This window comes from Malaya genurostris, chromosome 2 (genome assembly GCF_030247185.1).
Source record: "Malaya genurostris strain Urasoe2022 chromosome 2, Malgen_1.1, whole genome shotgun sequence".
In the NCBI taxonomy this organism is placed as follows: domain Eukaryota; kingdom Metazoa; phylum Arthropoda; class Insecta; order Diptera; family Culicidae; genus Malaya; species Malaya genurostris.
In genome coordinates, this window is record NC_080571.1 from 197,163,919 (window position 1) to 197,185,033 (window position 21,115).

Sequence of the window (21,115 nt, forward strand, 5' to 3'; positions counted from 1 at the left end):
GTGTCTAGTAGTGAGTATTTATTGAATAATGTTGATTCGCAAAACTAAAAATGCTTAAGCGGCGAAAACTGAGAACTTACCGCCCCAAAATTCAACGATATTAACCGATCGAAGCACCGTCAGCATATCATTGTCGGTGTTAACAGATTTCTAAGGAATGTGTAAAAATTTACGAGTCAATCGTGTTATTCAATCTAAAAATCTAATATTGGTCAGTAGTCGTGTTTCATGTCGTGTTGTTAACAGCAATGCGAATAGAAGGAAAAAGATACTGGTTAGATCGTTCCTTAAATTTATTTTATTTTTTACTTACTTATGATGCCGTATTAAATTTCTTCTGAGTATCGAAAATCAGGATCCCCTTCCCTCCCTACTAGCACATCTCCTATCCCGTGATGCTCGTGGAGATACAGTGGTACCCGTGGTCTCTAGAAACAACGAGTATCGTACTAACATTCCTTCCTTTTCCTCAGTAGCCTAGCCTTTGGTCGTAGCCGGCGTTGTTTTTGATCATTTAATGAAAAGATAGGAGTAAGTGGGTATGTACGGTGAAAATGATTTGCTTCCTCAAGCTTTATTTTCTTGATTCATTGTACATTTCCACTCATTCGGTCAATCACGAAGTGCAACTACGGGCGATCTACTTCAGCTCAGCTCAGCTCCGCTCAGCACAATCATTACAATGAATGACGAATCGTTACATGAGGGATATAGACGAATTGATCTCACCCCTACCCGTTTGCGCTAACGATTTGTTGATAATTGTCGAACCGATAGAAAGTGTAGAGCAAGTTTTAAAAAAGCTTCAGAATATAAGTAATGTACTAATCCGTTAACCCAAAGGTACTGTACTTGTAATGTTAGGTTAAGTTGAGTATCTAAGACAGTTTTAAATTTCTCGAAAAAGTGTAGACCTTTTTCGAAAATACCACATGCGTGATAATATTCACAACATCGAGTAATGTCGAAATTAAAAAAAAGCGTTAAAATTTTTGGATTTTATTTATTTCTTATTTATTCATTTGGAGGATGTTTCTCAGAGTCTTAAACACAGTCAACCACTTCTAAATCGTTTTTTTACTCAGCCTACCTTGTATAAGTTATAGCTGACGAACATACATGCAAAGAAAACCAAGACATTCCATGCCTAGTTAAAACCAATAAGGTATGAATAGGTGGGGTGAAATTAACATTGCTTCAACAAGCCAAGTAAAAAAAAACCCTTCTTAATCCACCTAGTGGTGTGATAATGCCTTTCTCTTCTTTCATAACAGTCTCATGCAAATATATTTCATACTTTTATTATAAATTTCGAATACTAATTTTGACACCAATTGATTCAGATTGATTCAAGTAGTTCACAAAAGCATGCTTCAGTGTTTATGTCACACAGTCAGCATCATTTTTCCAAACTAGTGCTTGACATTTGCGTTGCCTATTTGTATGAGAAATATCGATTTCGAAAATTTCATGTACTCCCCCCTATGGTGCTTTTTCAAGATCGAAAATTTTCAAACATGTACCACCGTTTTCAGTTTTTTGAAAAAATTGAAACATAGAGTAGTCGATGAGGTTCGTATAAAGTTTGTCGATGTAATTTAACAATTACAGAAATATTTCACGCACTGTGTGGTGAATGACAAAATTACTCTGTACAATTTTACATTTTTCATAGCCATCACTGTTAAATAGGTAACATCGAACTTGAGAAGCGGGAATGCTAGAAACTAATTGGAAATTGGAGCCCAAACTATTGAGGAAACACACCTTACCTGTGAAAAATACTTCATTCAGTCGGTAATCGTCATGTTTGCGTCTTTTCCATGGGAAGTGAAAACTTTAATTTGAAGATTAACTCCGATTTCTCCAGCCACCATCTTCAAACATTGGGCCGTATAGTAAACACAACACTTTGTTGAATTGAATATATTGACATATAATTAAACATTGATATTACCTTCACGAAACACAAACATGTTTTCTTCTTATGTCGTTGAAAGAGTAGAATATCTTAGCTGTCCTTTACCGGACCGAAACTGAACGAATCTGAAATAACCCAACTGTCCTCTTACTAGGAACCTATTAATTGAGTTTTTCATGGCCCGCCTATACTAGAGATTTGCGCACGCATTTTTTTCACTTTTAAAATGTCGCTCTAATCGTGTTAGAATTTGCAGTGAAAAGTGCATCCTGGAACAATGACATTCTTGCAATGAGTACCGCAGAAACGCCCACAATAGTGGCCAGCCATCTCCCAGAGGCAAACAACCTGATCATTTTTTCAAGTATAAATAATTACCAAAAACAAATGATTCAATTGTACCTTAACTCTAAACATTTATACACTATGGTTAACTTCAACTAACTCATAATCCGCAAAAGTTTTGTGAAAAAATCGTTGATAAGTGTTGTGTGATAAGTGAAAATCGAACACATTCGATCAATCATTAAATAAACGACTCATGCTAGATAAAGCTTGATTATAATGATTTAAAAAATCCAGCGTGTTATCTAAAATCACGCCTCACACTTTAACGAAGAATTCTCGATTCAGAACTGTTAGCGATAGATTATAGTAATTATACGAAAATAATGAACTTAATGAATGGATTCCTACTATCAGTTCGATGCTATGGTTCTGTTCGCTATGAATCGGCTGTGAAGTCTGTTGGAATAGAAGATTAAATTCCCTTCACGGTTATGATAAATAAAGTTGAAATCATTGAAATGATTAAAAATGTGAATGTTTTTAAATAGTTGCCTTGAGAAGCTCTAGAGCTTGCAATAAAGGGTGCAGTTATACAATTTCCGATTTTCACGGACATTTTGCGACCGATTAGAAACGATTGGAGAAAATTTTAAAATAAATCCCAATCTATCGAGCTTAGTTACTGTTATTTGGTAATTTATTTAGTCTAAAGCTGCTGAGAAATCTGTAATGATGACATTGTCCCAGGCACAATCTTCCAAATACAAAACACGTTCCTTACTATCCAGCTTCCTATGCAACGTTTTAGCACAGCTTACAATATATGAATAATTCTCCGTATGATGACGTATGATGACTATGACTATGACTAGAAAATAATTCACCGTCCAGAATTTTTATTTAAAACTATCAAGTGAACCCCGATAATCATTTTTGAAATATTCAAAGAAATTTTTTGAGAAAATTGTAAAAAGCTGAGTAAAGTCACAAAAATAACTGAAGGACGTGAATACGAATAAAAATGATAATCGTTCGTATCAGTTGATTGCATGAATTTCGCAACATTTACTGCTTCGCTTACAGCATTTTTACGGCGGATTTAAGTATACTAAAGATTAACTTATTGGGACAAAACATTTCTACCACACAGTTAAATAACGCGAAAGGAATGGGAGTAAAAAAATACCATCATACAGAATTTTTATGTCGATTATTTAATTTCGGATCTGCATATTTCAGTGAAAGAAACTATCAAAATGCTATACGGAATTCATAAGGGCCAAATGCTATACGGCATTCAGAAAAACCAAATTGAGTATTTTTTCGAACGCGAAGAGTCAAATACTGACTTTATACGCATTCGTTTGGTGCGAGTTTTGCAATGCGCAAAGCGCACAAAGCCAATCTAACTATTCTAGATTAACACTAAATTGTTTTGCAAATCAGAGTGTAGAGAAGCAATCTTCACAGTTTTTTAGATAACATTTGGAGCCGTTAGAAAGGGGGTCAAAGGTGCACGACATCCTGGAAGGAGCGACAAATATCATATCTTACTGTTTGTATCGGCAGTTTGATTGACTTAGCTCTGGTCGTCACAAGCCCCGACCTCATGCCTACACGGTGTCAAATGATGACTGGTGACTCCTGTTTTTAGCAGAATGAGGAGGTGCGGAGTATTAGCAAGCGGTGGGACAGAGTGCAACTGTTGATAAGGAACTAACATCTTACTATAGATGTCTCGATTATCAACCCACTTTGTGACTGTTGCTAATATTCTTAACGTGGGAAGTGTGCAACATGTAAACTTTTATTAACAAAATTATAAATTTTATATTATTAATAGTAACTATCCTATTGCCCTGAGCTTAGGATGATAAACTACAGGGCGCGTACCCTGCTTGGCGGATGAGGGTGGGAGTCAATTTACACTTCGTGTTGACCAAGTCGGATCATACCGAGATCGATCGTTCGCTTAAAACGGTAAAACGAATTTATTATATCATCTGTATTTATCACAGAGTTGACATGACTGATACTGCTTGAAATTGACAATGGGCCATTGGGTTGTTTCAGGCATTACTGATGCAATTGGGATGCTTATTCACCCCGGCTCTGTGTTCTGTTCGAGTCGGATTGTTTCGATCGGGTGTGAAGTTTTGCGTTCTGTAGCTCGATCGAGTTCAGGTTTTTACATTCGTTTGACGGGGTCCGACTCGATCGGGATGCAGAATGGGGGTGATTAATATATCACATTCGTCCGGAACAGGTGAATTAAATTCAAAAAGTGGACTTATTATTATCAGAGATGCCAGAAAAAAATTTCAAATATCTTCAGACAGCGTTGCAAAAGTCTGTATATCTGAAAACAAATCTGCTGTTAGCAAATATTGCAGAAATTTCTCTATGATGTATTACTAAACGAACTTAGAAAAAAGGTCGCGACAATTTCAAAAGTCTGTAAAATTTGCAGATTTACAGACATATCTGCGGTTCTGGCATCTCTGATCAGGAATAGGAGCGGATTGACATCTTATGAACCGTTGGGGAAGTTTCAAACCTTCCGATCCGGTTCGATATCGGTACTGATGTTATACAGGTTGCATTGACGGCGAAACTGATCAGGGCAGGTGTGAAGACATTTTAAGCAATCGTGCCATTGTGTACATACTGTGGCTTCCCTGGACAATCTGGTGTTGAATGCGCATCCTTACCTTGCATCATATGATCCAACAGACTTACTAACACCTGACTTTATTTTATCTTATTTCATTTCATGGTGGGGGCGCAATGAAACGAGAATGTTGAAATAAGGAACTGTCATCGAAGGCCTAAGAGCAAGGAAATTTTAGGAAGAAGAACCCTGGGGCGTCTCCAGAGAACGACGAAAAGATGGTAACTGAGTGATAACTTGACCTTTGTTAAGCTGAGGTAAGGTGGGGAGAGAGGGGTAAGTGCACTATTGTTTTTAATGTCACTTTATTATTATTACCATTATTATTATTATTGTTATTATTGTAATTATTATTATTGTTCCGTACGTTTTATTTTCAGCCACAAAGACAGTAGTTAGTAGTAGTTAGTAAACTTCTAAATGCTATATTTCCCTATTTATCTCCACTATCCCTAACCTAATGTATCTGAAACCAGTGGGACTCAGAGCAGCGCCTGCTGGTGGAGGAAGCCGGTGTGCTATACGGTCTAGTGCATATCAACGGTCAGGCTTTAGTAGGCTCACAGCCAGCTTGAAGTGAACCTCACTCAAGCAGATGGGCGGACACGGTCTGCCAGGTTGTGGGCTGATAAATTACAAATTACAATTACAATTACATTTGGAGCCGTTAGAAAGGCTGGTTTTGCATAATATTCCCAGTCGTTGTCCACTTTTCGTTGTATTTTGCTCCAATGCAAACGACCAGTAGTAGGATGACGCAATCGCTCTTGTTTGAAGCAAAACTGGCTCTGCGAACGTTCCACAATTCAACTGAACTGAATTCTTGATACTGAAACTGGAACTGAGCTCTGGACCTGAACCAATCGGAATGATGCACTTTTTTTACTTCCTGCTCAGTTAACTGCGCAGGTTAGAATGAACGAAATATATTAACCCAGGTACGAGAAACGCGACATGACTTTTCCTCTTTGGTACTCGTTGATACCAAAACTTTAAGAAAACTTTAATGTTGAATTATTCGTAAATATGTCCTCCAACTGAAAATATTATCATAAATTGATGATCATATTTCCAAACACATGTAGCAAAAAATTATGTTGATATGTTAGATACAACAAGAGATATTCATGATCATAAACTTACCACTCTCTCAGAGGGTAAATTTTTGAAAAGCACTCAATAGTAAAGTAAGTCGTATTCACGAGAAAAAATATATAAACCAATGAAGTAAGAAACGAATTAATCTAGCCTTTTCCAAAACATGACAATAAAAATGCTTAATGTCGTTGGAACTGACTAAACTTAGTAAACTGGACACAGATTTCAGCTTCCCGTCACTTTCATAAGGGACCGTTCATAAACCACGTAGACAAAAATTTAGCGCATGGCTAAAAGTCTACGTCGACTTTAGTAAACATGTGATTTTTTTCCATTTTCGAGAAGCGCGTTGAGTGCTCAGTTCATTTTTTTAAATTAAATCTCTGCTTCAGGATAAGAAGTATATAGAAACGATAGTCTAAATAATTCACCTGCGAATATTTCTGTTTTGTTTAATCGAACTTTAATTTTCTCACCAGATAAATGGGACCGTATTCTTTATTAGAGACTGTTGCCGTGTTAATTTTATGAAAAAATATCAAGTCATTACTTCTAGCTTAAGTCATTCATTATAACTGGCGTGCACTAAAACTAAAGAGGAGATTGACATATATCAAAAGTTTTTATTAAGGATTTTAAATTAAAAAAAAACTTTTAAAGATGTCGTGAAAAATGCGGGAAAAATTTCAGTTAAGCAAGAAACGAAGAAAGTTAGGTATATATTATTGTTGGTTTCACGTCCATTTATGGAATTTTGGGAGAATTTTGTGCTGTGTCGCCGAAATTCGACTCTGAAAGAATATCCTAAATGTTAATAGATAAAATCGGCTCTACGGGAGAAGAGTTGTTCCTTATTGACTTTTTTTAACCAAAAAATAATGTGTGCATGTGTGTATGTGTGTGTGACAAATATTGTCACACATTTTCATCAGATTTTCATCAAACTTAGATTCAAATAAAAGGTCTCGCGGTTCCATACAAAATTCCTGAATTTTATTTGGATCTGATTTCCGGTTCCAGGATTACAGGGCGATATGCACCGTAAATGTGAAAATAATGTCACTCACTTTTCTCGGAGATAGTCTTAAGATGCCATAAGAATATTCCAATTTTTATTCGGATAAAACCACTGGTTCCAGAGGTAGGGTGCTTAGTGAAAACAATTCAATTTCAAGAATTTCTTTTTTCATAAGCTACATCTTAATATTGGCTAGTAAATTTTTCTCGTTTGTTGATCATGATAGTCTGTAACCAAATGAACCATTGATAGTCCCATAAATGATTTGCTGAATTTCATCTGAGACCGACTAGCGGTACATTTTTTCCAAAATTCAAATTATCACAAAATTTTGTAGGTCATATTAGTTTATGGTTGAATGAACCGAATGTGGCATAGTGCCAACAATAAACCAATATGATATTCAGCTTTCGTTTCCAGAAGTACCGACGAAAGTAATCTAATGTGATAAAATGTAGCTCACTTCACTTTCTCACATATGATTGAATAGACTTTCACTAACCTAAATTGAAATGTAGTAGGATTATGCAACAGAAACCTTCCAAACTCTTTTCTGAACTTTTTTAAATTGTAGTATTTTGGTGAATTTATGCTGTAATATATAAGAGAAAACGAGTCATACGAGAAATCATCATTACACTACTAGGTGGATTAAAACAGGTTTTTTGACATGGGATTTCTGTTTGAAGCTTGAACTAAAGAAAATTTAAAAAAATCTGTTGATTTGAACCCATTCCAAAAACCGAGAATTGTTATCTCGCAAACCGGGAAAACCGAGAAAATGAAATCAACCGCCCACTTGCCATCCTGTACAATTCACGCCATCTATCTCTGCGAAAATAGCACTTTGAGCAATCATATCTAAGGAATGCCTCTATATTTTCACATAAAATTAATACTGTAGCAGTTGCTATTAAAGAATATTAACAATATAAAGTTTCACAATTACATAACCCATAGTTTTTCTAAACCAGGCTCGAAATTAAGAAGCGATGAATTAGAGAAGCTCCCTCTATGGAAATTTAACGTAGTACCACTAGCACAGACTAACAGACATGACAGTATGAGTAAATTCTTATAAAAAATAATTTTTCGTGATGCACTAGTTCCACCTATATTATACTGCGCGAACTATTTACTATCGGTACACCCCTTGTGTTATGTAAAAGTTAATTTACTAGTTGGTTCCCCCTCGTTTGTCAACACCGATCAGCTGCTTGCAGGGATGCCTGATTTCATCATAATATTTGGAAATGAATCGTCACAGTAAATTATTATATTACGTTAATAATATATTAAACTTTTTAGCGATGTTGGAAGGTAACCATTTATTTTTCTCAACATTGTTCATCTAGACTATTTTTTATTGTGTTGGTAATTTTCACCCGAAATTAAGTGGCGGCAGATCAGAAGCAAGTAAATATTGCCACTAAACAGGTTCGATTTTGTATTACGTTGAAGGATGAGAGGTAGGCACAATTTTGTATATAGTTTTGGCAATATGTATTAAATCTGTATCCTGCATGAAATTCGCATACAAATGCAAATACATATCAATACATTACAGGTAATTCTGTATAAATGGCAACTCTGTTGGTAAATAAAAAAAATAAACACAGTCTAGATGACAGACAGGATGTTTTTGATAGGGTAACGTGGCGCCATCATGACACATGTGAGTACTGTCCCAAATAAAGGAATATTCGAAATGACAGTTAAAATGATTGAAGAATCTAATTTGAGTGTCCTGTCTGTTAGTCTGTGCCACTAGTTCATTAATTTACATAATTTGTCTTCATAGCTGTGTTTTATCACATCCAGAGTAGTTCAACTCCAAGAAAATCCACAGAAAATTAAAAAAAAAGATTGCACGTCCTTTCTCTAGCGATTATTTTCGCAAGTTCGTTATTCTTCTCCATCAGTCGTTTTCCAGTGTGTTTCTTGTTGGGTACTGATGAAACGTTGAACTGATCATAAATAAATCACTTTAAATCAGGTTTGCAGATGTTCACTCGCGATGTATGCCGCATCGTCAACCTAAGCATAAAACCAATCGAAAGTTAAAAATCTACGCGTATAGCGAAGTTGTTTTAGTTGATCTATTTCACGAATGTTTGCAGATTCGTGCTCTGTCTCTGGGGTATACAAGACTTTACAAGATGAATTGATTTAGAAACGCCTCCCCGTGAGTCTACGTAGTTTATGAATGACCCCTGAGTGCCTCACAAGCGTATTCATTCTCGGATTTTCTCATCACTGTACCACAATTGGAGTTGTTTAGAGGCCGAGTCTGACGAACGAAACGAATCCTAAATGCAATTCTAGTAACGATGTGACACACGCTTCTGAGCGATTGCCACACAGCGCTTTTGATGGAATCGTGTGCTAACGAAGAAAAATTTTCACTCTGACCGTTCGCCGTTCCGATTATTGCAAGAAACAGGGACTAATGACTCCCGAGGGTTTTTCTGTCGGCAAAAATGTTACAAAGGCAAGCCGCGACGGATTGTTGGCTGGTGAACATGAAGACACAATCGTACTGAAATGAATTTACCAACGGCGAAGAAAGAGGAAAAGACCCGATTTGTTATCCCGAACAGAAGAGGAGTCATGCCACAAAACCGGGCGAATGAAACAAGTTGTACAAATTGCATTTTCACGCATCATATGTCACTGCCGGTAATCGGTTTGTTTATGAGCTGTGGATTTGCGTTTGGTACGGGTGAACTAATGGAGAGTAATGAAAAAACTTGGCCAAGTTTTACGACCTCAACGCAACGCTTTGGAAATGCCGATGCCCAGAGGGGCTCTTTCCAAGTTTTTTTTTTATGAACTGTACGACTATGTCAATATGGTGTTTTATTTAACTTACAGCCTACATATATATTAGTTGTATTTTACGATGCTACCAATTATCTTTTTGCCAGGTGGTTTTAGGTTTGGCTATAAGGTAACAGAATCCGTTGGCAGTGAAATTAATTTAATTGTCGACAGTCACTGAATATTATTGTTTTTTTTTCGGGATATATTTATATAACATAATTATGAAACACATTTTTATTATTGTTTAAAGTAAGTTCAACACATTAGGTTCATTTAAAAGCTACTCATTGATCAACTTCGAAGATCAAAAGGCTGTCACTTGTGGTCCGGAGATATAATAGTCGAGTGACGTAACCGGCTAAATGTTCACAGGGAAGCTCGAACCAATTTTGGAAATCTTAGATGCATTTGAAAGCTATTATTAGACTATTTCATAAGTTTACAATACTTGACTTTGAGCTTGAGCGAAAATGTTGAGAATAATATTCTGTTGTAGTCTAATATTCAGCATATCGAATAAAATTTGAATATCTAACACTTGTAAATTATTTACAGCGAAATCAAAGTGCTTCCATACTTTTTTGGACAGTCTTTACATAATGGTAAAAGTAACAACAGATAACATGTTTAATAACTTTATTAAGAATTCTTAGGAGCCCTCATGTCTTTAAGTGCCAATCAATGATTCTCCTAATTTCAGCAAAATTTGTCTCAGTAATGTCAAATTGTGACAATACTTGTGTTGTAATTTTGGTATTGATTTCAATAGGATTCAATAGGACTTTCACCTTATCAACCGTTTGCAAGCAGTACTTGATTTCCTTCTTGGACAGCTGAAATTGAATTTTCAGAGTTTGTAAGATCCTTAGAAAGGCTTAGAAGATGGTTTAATATGTGCAGTTAATCTATGTTTAATTTTTTAAGGTTATCAGCTACGACGAGGATATTGTTATCGACGAAGAAGCAGTCGAAGATTGTCTGATAGGAGAATCAAATTTAGATCATCTCAGTCACTTAAGGCATAGATTGCTGTTGTTTTTCAAAAGAGACAAGCGTACATTTCAAAAATTCTAGAAGGATTTTGTTCTATCTGGCTAAAATCCAACTTTTAAAGAATATCGTCGTGTTGTTAGAAGGAATCGGTTCTACGGGAGGAGTGTTGTTCCTTAGTTCGTTTAATTTTTAATCGTATACTTTTTCCTAGACTATACTAGCCTAAATTGTATTGGAATACACTAAAAATGGTCATCGAACGGTCCAAAAGAACTAGTTCTCCTCGAAGAGTGAGTGAACTGGAGTTCTTCATTGATGAATGATACTTTTCTATTCTTCTAAATAGGAATGAAAGTAATCGAATGTTTTTGAATATATATACAAATAAGTTGCGTCTTTCGGAACGTTTGCTGGTTTGAGGAATCTGGCAGTTCGCGAACTTTGAAAATGTATACAAAAGAGAATGATTATTGGTAGAACACATGCAAAAAGAACTCACTATTATTGAATCTGTTCACTATAAAATACAATTCGTAGCTCTCATAATATTTTCGTAGAAACATACAAAGTTTCAGAGAAACGAATAGACGGTTTAATAAAACTAATTCTTCCGGTACAACTATTCAGTTTTCAATGGTTCCTTGAAATGAACGGCTTTACCTATCTCTAGATAACCTTAAAAAGACTGATTCTGTGGTAGACTTGCAAAAGATTGAATAGTTCGAAAAATAATTGTTTATATTTTAATTGTGAGATTTTAAATTTAATTTTTCATTATTTGGCTTTGAAATGCCTGATTGTATTTCTAGCAACCTACAAAACACCAACAATAATCGAATTTGATAGGAAAGCTGCGCTTAAGACCATTATTGGAAATAACATGAAGTCTAAACAAAATGTGTTGATTTTTCGAGAAAATTGCAATAATTTTGGTGCTTCATTCCTTCGTGAAATGCAAGACTAATCACTTTTATCACCATTGGCCGGATATGTTTCTTGTTTCAACCCTATTGTTACATCGAGGTTACTGGCAAAGTAACAGACAAAATAAAGATGGAATATGGATGAGATTTTTAAACGTAGTTCCAAGGAGATACCCGGAAAATATTTAATTTCTCAACTCTCGATGTTCTCTTGGACATGGGATCTCTACTTAAAGCTTGAATGAGAGAAATATTTTAGGAAATACTGAACATAAGCTATTTGGGCCAGTTCTAAAAACCGGAAATTTTTATCTCGCGCACCGGGAAAACCGGGAAATTGAAATCGCTAATTCACTTGCCACCCTGGAAGATTGAAATATAAAGGTTAATGAACATAGCTTTGAAACTATATCGGCGAACGCAAAAAATTGTGTTTGACAATTGATGCCTAGAAAGGTGAAAAAAATATTAAAAACGTGGTTAATTCACCTAGTAGAGAGATGATACCTTTTTTTTATCAATCTTCATGTGTTTTTTTTGCATGAACATTCTTCGAAGAATTGTAACACCTTTCCTTTGCTTCTAATTTTTTGCAAATTGTGGTGTAGCCACTTTTGAGAAATCGGAGAGCGCTTCAGTTTAAAGTTTTCGATCAATACTTCTTGTACTTCCGGAACCGAAAACGGAGTATCGGTAGAATTGAAATAAGTTTATTTCATCATCGACTATCTAGGTCTGCATTCTAGAGAAATTTGATTTTCCTTAATGAATTCTGTTGCTGTGGGCAGTTCAAATCGATCTAATTTTAAAAATGTTTTGAATTCGAAAATACTGCAATCTTTCTAATATCATACTATGTCATATTCGAACAATTATGTTGCCAACACAAACGAAACTTTAAGATTCCCGACCACAACTACAAATGGCCTGCCAAATCCAATACTTCTCCGGGATCTCGGACAGCTTTAATCGGAAATTCGCATTGCAGTATAAAAAGCCAGACCCGAAAACTCTAAAGTGCTCGAGCATGTGTGTTTTGTCGTCCATTACTGTTAAAAAAATGCAAAAAATTGTAAGCTCCTTAGCACGTCTTTTTGCTATGGAATTTTGTTTGTCATAGTGATTGGGCATATTTTTCACTTTGTAGAATAACAAATTGTGGTGTAGCCACTTTTGAGAAATCGGAGAGCGCTTCAGTTTAAAGTTTTCGATCAATACTTCTTGTACTTCCGGAACCGAAAACGGAGTATCGGTAGAATTGAAATAAGTTTATTTCATCATCGACTATCTAGGTCTGCATTCTAGAGAAATTTGATTTTTCTTAATGAATTCTGTTGCTGTGGGCAGTTCAAATCGATCTAATTTTAAAAATGTTTTGAATTCGAAAATACTGCAATCTTTCTAATATCATACTATGTCATATTCGAACAATTATGTGGCCAACACAAACGAAACTTTAAGATTCCCGACCACAACTACAAATGGCCTGCCAAATCCAATACTTCTCCGGGATCTCGGACAGCTTTAATCGGAAATTCGCATTGCAGTATAAAAAGCCAGACCCGAAAACTCTAAAGTGCTCGAGCATGTGTGTTTTGTCGTCCATTACTGTTAAAAAAAATGCAAAAAATTGTAAGCTCCTTAGCACGTCTTTTTGCTATGGAATTTTGTTTGTCATAGTGATTGGGCATATTTTTCACTTTGTAGAATAACACTACGGTCCACCTGTCCCGGTAACAGGTAAGCCGTGTGGCATCCGGCGAAAATATTTCAACCAAGAATTGATCCTGTCTCCTGTTCCATGTCGTAAAAGGCCAAAAAAAACGAGAGCTCGCAAGTGAAAGTGTATTTCCTTAAATAATGCAATCGCAAACGGAACGTTTATGGGATTTGCCCATGCGGAGCTCACAACTCTGTGTCACAATTAGACTGACAAATTGAAGGCTAAGACAGAAAGGATGACTATTGTTTGCCATATTTGCCGAATAATCGGTCTTCGCCAAGCGATTACTTCGTATTATATGAATTCCAGTGGAGCTAAAGTCGTTACTAGTAAATTCATTTCTATTTATTTGCTCTCATACAATTCCTAGTTGTTGATAGTGTTAGTTCATCATGCTTCCAAGCGTAGTGTGATATCCGACATCTAACATTTATTATCTTTCTTGAGCACTGACGATTACGGGTCGTTTTTTGGTTCTGCGAAGCAAATAGCTTTTGTCGTGAATACGACTTACTTTACTAAGGGGCGCCTTTTCAAAATTAGCCATATGGAAGAATGGGCAGAACTTAATCGTGATTATCTCGACTTGTATTAATGGCAGCAACATAATTCTTTCACTATTTCATCAAAAATATGATCAGGAATTTAGGATAATATTTTGAACAGTGTGAGATAACCACAAGCAACTCAAAAATTAAGTTTTCTGAAAATTTCAAAACAACGCGGAAAATTCTTTACTTTTGCTTGGATTTTTCGCGCAAGGACGACGATTTTGAGATAGTGAACCACATATCTTCAACTGAACGTTATAAAAGGGGAACCGTGGTCGAAAATCGATCATTTCTTCTTGTGTGTTGGATGAAGGCAGACGTCAGGGCGAGAAGACGCATTCAAACAGCGGCATCGGAAAGCGCACCTACAGCGTGGTTAAAAACCTCAAACGCTTAGGTCGTAGTTCTCATTTGCTTTCCGATCGTCAAGGCAAGAAGACGCATTAAACCAGTTTCGCATCATTTGGCGGATGTGTCGGTTTGTTCGCAAAGCTAGTTTCAATTCAAGCAAGAACGATTGCATCAGCTGCTGATGGTTTGCATTGAAGAGAAAGAAAACAAGAAACGAAAGTGGACAGCATTATATAAAATCAGTCGTTCTAATGGCTCTAAATGTTATCTAAAGAACTATTAAGATTACTTTTTTGCAAATCGAAGGTAGAAATCATCAGTTTAGTGAAAATCCAAAATAATTTGATTTGCTTCGTGCACTTTTTGCTGTGCGAAAATCGTTCGAGATAAATATTCCGAACTGTACTAAATATCGTAGAGAATTCCACAATTTGGTCCTTCTAAAAGGCAGAAATGAATCCTGTACAGCATCTTGATAGTTTCTTTCAATGAAATGTGCAAATCCGAAATGAGATAATCGACGTTAAAAATCGTTTAAAATTTTAGTAGTGAAAAGGGGGAAACTTTCGCGATTCACACAATCGATCAACTATCAATTCGAATTCGAAAGTGTAAAGAAATCGTGTCAGTTTTATTCGTATTCACGACATCCAGTTATGTCTCTGACATTACTTACCCGTACTTTTTGGCAAGGCTTGTTGAGATGGCAACATAATTCACTCAAGTATTCAAGGTTCAAAAGCGGGATGACGTAACTATTGCATCTTCATCCTGAGACACCACCCGCCGTTATGTCGTTTGGACATGCGTGGAGTATCGTGATGTCAGATCTCAACTAATGAATTCCTTGCGTACTCAAGATAGACTATCCAAAGTCCCAGTTCGCGACATTCTTGCTTGTCATGACCTTCGTTACATGAAACTTAAATTAAGACCATTGGGGTTCAAATTTAATTTTTTTTATGTTAGACTCCTTCCTCTTCCATGAGTTCAACCAATAGCCAGCTATCTTAGAAAAACTTATGCCTAATGAAATAAACGTATTTATGAAAAAAAGTACTTAATCCACTTAGCAGTGAGATGATACCTTTTTTATCAATCCGCATGTGTTTTTGCATGAATATTCTTCGGTGTTTTAGTTCTCATGACATTATTTCAATGACCGTCGTTCTAAGCGGCAATTTGAGATTTGATTCACTCATTGCTCTGTAATGGCGAAACTGCAAATCGGATCGAATTTGAATCTAAAAGTGTGACAATCGGTTTACGGTACAATGAGTTTACGATTATTTAAGGTACTTCCAGAGCCGGTATTCAGGAACCAGTATAACCCAAACCAATTCGTATGGCCATATGACGAATAAATTACAATAGTTTTGAGTCTAACTTTAAAGCTTTTTGGGATTGTCATCTTCTATATCCGTTTGAATTTTAAAAATTATTCATTCTGTAATTGTTGAGCAGAGAGAAGCCCAGTGGAGCTAAAACTTTCTCTCCAACAGGCATAAAACCTCCTCATCATTTGCATCAACAGATTAGAATGATCCAAATAATACATAATACATAATAACTTAAAACTAAAACTTAGAAATTATACAATGATGAGAGAAAACTAATACTAAATATAGTATTCTAGTTACAAGAACCTATCGAGACAGATAACTGAGAAACAGCTTTTTTAGAACATTACGAGGATGATGAAGGTCAAAAACATTGGAGCAATTATTAAATAGGCGACACATACTAGTCAAAGGTTCGTAATAACCGTAGTTAGTTTTAGATGAGAGTGTTCTAAGAAGTGGTTGAAAACGAAGAGTACGGCGATGACTATCTAAGTGTAACAATTGTAGTAGATCTGAACAGTCTATACGAACTTGTAGTAAATCAGTGACAAAAATTACCTTACAGACGTCACGTCGAACACAGAGCAAATCTAGGTCAATCAGCTAGCAACGATCTTCGTAGCTCGGAAGGTCCACGAAAGACGACGAAGTTCAAAACGGACGAATTTGCGTGTGATTGATTCAAGGTGTTGAATGTCTCGAAGGTAAAAAGGATGCATACTCTAGAGTTGAGCGTATCAAGCTGAGAAATGATACGATACTGGAACCAGAATTGTAAAAATCTGTGGAATAACTATATTTGAGTTTTTTCGCAGTATACAATAAATTCTGGATTACACTTTAATCAGATATTGCTACACTTATTGACTGGTTTCAATATCAAGAGCATAGAAATCAACATTCGTAAATGCAATGATACAGCATTTGCTCGTTTACGTTATTCAACTGATCTTGACAATTAAAAAAGTATTATTAAGGCCATCGTCCAAGTACCGTGCGCGGGTGTGGTTTTAGGAAATTTTCGATGGAAAATTTGAAAAATTTGCCAAAACCAAAAACATCTGAATTTTCCAGCCATTTTTACCCTGCAGTTAGATAAAAGTTTTTCTAAGGTCTGTATGTTTTTGGTTTTGGTAAATTTTTCAAATTTTCCATCGAAAATTTGCTAAAATCACCCGCGCGCATCGTACTTGGACGATGGCCTTAAGAAGTATTGAACGGGTCACCGTAAAAAGGTATCTTCTTTCTATTCGTATCACAAACTACGCTGCTGGAAAAAAGGAAACAGGTATTGCAGCGGCTCCCAATTTTAAGTAGAAAAGTTAACAATAGCATTATGCTGAAAGTTGCAGTTTTTTGCTCCGTTAGGACGAATTCGACGTGTGCAGTTCTTTCGATTGCCAATCCACCACACTCAATATGGACAAAACAACCCATTAAATGTATGTCGCTATCTTTTATCAAAGTTTATGACAAATTCGATTGTAATGTCTGTCTAGATTAAGAATTAGTATTTAAGTATCGGTTTCGAGGGTCAAATAATTAAACTACTACTGAATGAACGCAAGCTGCTTGCTGTTGTTGATAGAAGCTACCATAACTCAAACAGAGAGAACCTAAAAGAGCATTCATCTGAAATATTTAATTATAAAGGAATAATTTTGTTTGCCCTTGTTAAATTATCAATCATAGAAGCTATTTCCATTTAATCTTACAATATTTAACCAAGTTTTTTTTACTATTTCAGCTCGATATGACAGACTTCTATGACGACGATTACGACCTAGACACCGAGGATGATGATCAAGTGTCGGTTGAATCGTTCGCCGATGGTGACGATAGCGGAAATGGTGAGTCATAACAGACCAACGGATGTAGTGTTAGTTCTGTTTAATTTACTAAACATCTGTAATTGAAAAAAAATGGTGAATGCAAACAAGAGAATGCTATACATAGAAATAAAAAAAATTAAAGACGTTACATTGGAAGCCGGTAAATGGCATATGTTTTAATTTCATATTGGCATGGTTACATTTGATACGACTATCCATATTCAGCTTATTGAGTACATCGTCAAACAGATAAGCAGTCGTCATTGTGTGCTACAATTTAGAACCGAATACATATATTGTGTGGATACAGAGATTGAAAATGAAGATAAAATCAGACGAGCGTTCTGAATATTCGTTCTATTCTTCCTAAATGCGTTTCTCTATCTTCAGTGTTGCGTTCCAAAAACACTAGCTTGCTGTAAATAAACTAATATAGAGATTGGGCAACATAAAAGGAATGCAACGATCCATTCATTTATAAGCATGCCCATTATATGTAATGTTAGTTTGAGTACGGTTATGGTTTTGCAAGAAAATTTGCGATTGATTACTGTTCAGTAGTCGATGTAAATGAAGAAATAGTGCTCACAAGAATATATGCATACACACACACCAATAGTAAAAGTAGTAATAAAAGACGAATTATACAATAATAATTGACGATAGGTGAAGCCCGCAGCACGCAATTGCGGTATAAATACCCATCCTTGTTATGAAAACTAACACTTCGAAAAACGTACTTGTTCGAATCATTGTTTTGCTATGTTTTTATTAACAAACACCTGAGTTTTGTAATATACATTTCCTCTCTGCAATATATCACGAATCATTTTCCTTACTATTTTTTGTTCGTCTTCATGGTAAGTGCAGCGAAGTTTCGAAGCAATATAGTAGTAGTAGTTCATCCATGGAAATATTTAAAACAGTGTCAGACATTACATTACAACAAAGTTTCAACCAATAAGTCCTGCTAACTATCTCAATCTCTTCTCTCATAGCGAGTAGTATTAAGATAAGATCGCGTAAAGCCAATTAAAGGAAAATTATGTTCAGGCGGTACTTTAACTTTTCGTCACATTTTTTTATTATTATTTTATGTGAACATTGTAGCGTAGATCTATTGATTTTACATAAAACAGAAAATACAAGGAATTTATTTTATTTTTACATAGAAACAGTTTCGTAGTTACCAAAAAATCCGAACATTCCCTCTGAAACAAGAATGCTAAAGACGTCCGGCATCGATTCTAATTGTAAAAAATCGAAAATAACTTATGGGGAAGTGTTACTTATTTAGGTCCATCCAATACGTTTAAAACTTCTAAAATATGCTCAAACGTTACTGCCTTCATCTTAATACAGCAGAATGCTATAACAGAATGAAATATAATATAATATATAATATGATATAATGCAATGCAGTATAATACCATACAACATAATATAACATAACATAAAATCATGTAAGTCGATAATATATGAACTAATATGGTATGATACAACAAAGTAATTATATGTAATATATAAATATAAAGTATATAGTAATATGTAAAGTATTATATGTTGTGATATACTATGATAAGCATTGCACTTTAGGATGGGCTTCAACTTATAAGCCATTTCGCACCCTCTCATTCTGCTACTAACGCAGAAGGCGATAGCACTCAGTCGACACCGGGGAGGCATGAGATAGGAACTTGTGAGGACTTAGTTATCTCACCATTTGACGACCAAAATACGTTCAATGTTTATTATCTATAAAATCAAAGGAAACATTTTTTTCAAGGGGGGGGGGGGGTCGAGTATGGCCTAACATAACACTTTTGAAAAATCTTATTTTTTCTTTTTATTTTGTTATAATAAAACATTTCAAGAATGATTTGTCAAATTTTCAAGTCAATCGAAGCAGAACTCTTGCGCCAATTCGCCGAGCTCTTGCTTCTTCGCAGTATGAGATAAAAAAGGATTAAAGCCCAAAACTTTCAGAGTTATGTTCCGATTGGTTTGAAAATTTTACAAAGAAATTACAAATTTTACTAATACAAGTGATTTTTCAAAAGTGTTCAAACGCTACCCGTCCCTATCTTCAGGCATCATTATTTCTCATAATTACAAACAAATACTAACTGTATGCACTGAAAAATACATGAAATATTTCATTTTTCAAACCCCTTAAAAGTTTCCTATTGAGATATATGTGGGACACAATATACCCCGATCGTGAAAGACATGAAAAATATACAGGGTCCGCCATCTAACTTTTTTTTTAACTAGCGGTTATTTCGACATTGGTAACCTTAATGTCACTTCTGATTTGACAGAAACTTAGTTTTATCCTTCCGCTGAACGAAAATGGTTGTGTATACGCTTGAGGAACGCGTGAAAATATGCGTTATCGCTTCGCCAACTGGGCTGTTGATCAGCTTGAAGGAGACGCCGATTTTTTGCCAAAAAATCATCTCGGATGAGGCACATTTTCATCTCGGCGGGTATGTTAATAAGCAAAATTGTCGCATCTGGGGGACGGAAAACCCGCTCGTTATCATGGAGAAGCCGATGCATCCTCAGAGAGTGACGGTTTGGTGCGGATTTTGGTCTGGCGCATCATTGAGCCATTTTCTTCGAAAATGAGGCAGGAGCCGCCGCCACAGTCAATGGCGAGCGCTACCGCGCCATGATCAGCGATTGGTTCTTCCCGTTACTTGAAGAGGAAGACTTGGACACCATTTGGTTCCAACAAGACGGCGCACCGGGCCACACAGCCAACGCTACGATCGATCATCTGCGCACAGTCTTCGAAGATCGAATTATCAGTCGAAGTTCGGATGTCGTTTGGCTCCTCGGAGCTGTGATTTGACGCCGTTATGCTATTATCTTTGGGGGGCTGTCAAAGATAAGTGTTATGTGGACAAGGCAGAGACAATTCAAGCCTTGAAGGACAACATTCGTGCAGCCATAGCTGAAATGAAGCTGCATACAATCTAAAATGTACTAAAAAACTGGACCAACCGTATGGCGTACTGCAAGGTCAGCCGAGGCAGTCTTTTGAATGAAATTATATTCCACAATTAATCACAATTGAAATCGGATGAACCGTTTGTATTTTATTTCACACGGATAAAAATCTATTGCCGGTACCATGATTAAGTTATCATGAAAATCATGAAACACTACTTCTCGTGAGATCATGCCTATTACTGATGATTTTATGAGTAAAACCCATAAACATTTCCATGATTTAAATCATTTTGCTCATAATATCATTAATAATAGATATGATGTGATGAAAAGACACGGTTTGTGATTTTCATAATTTCTTAATCGTGGTACCGGCAGTAGATTTTTATCCGTGCATGTTTAAAAAAAAGTTACATGGGGGACATGGACTGTACATTTAAAATTACGAAGTTATAGGTATCTGAACATAAAAGCAGGATGATCTTCAACACCGGTCAACATTCATCAAAACAACGGGGTAAACGCATGATAACAATGGAACAAACTGCACCCTCAAAAAACTTTTTCTTTAAATGTTGAAAAAGTTTTAGTTTTTTCGTGGTAGAAATACTTTCCAGATGGA

At 35.8% G+C, this 21,115-nt stretch overlaps 1 protein-coding gene across 1 annotated transcript in view; it reads left to right on the forward strand.

Moving 5' to 3' along the window:
* The window catches only part of LOC131426906 (ubiquitin-conjugating enzyme E2 R2), a 40,028-nt gene extending 21,318 nt beyond the window's left edge, over positions 1-18,710 (forward strand). The window contains exon 6 of the mRNA XM_058589667.1: positions 17,451-18,710. Within this exon, the coding sequence (XP_058445650.1) occupies positions 17,451-17,564 (114 nt within the window). The 3' untranslated portion in view covers positions 17,565-18,710. The remainder of the gene's footprint in view (positions 1-17,450) is intronic.
* The last annotated feature ends 2,405 nt before the right edge of the window (positions 18,711-21,115 follow it).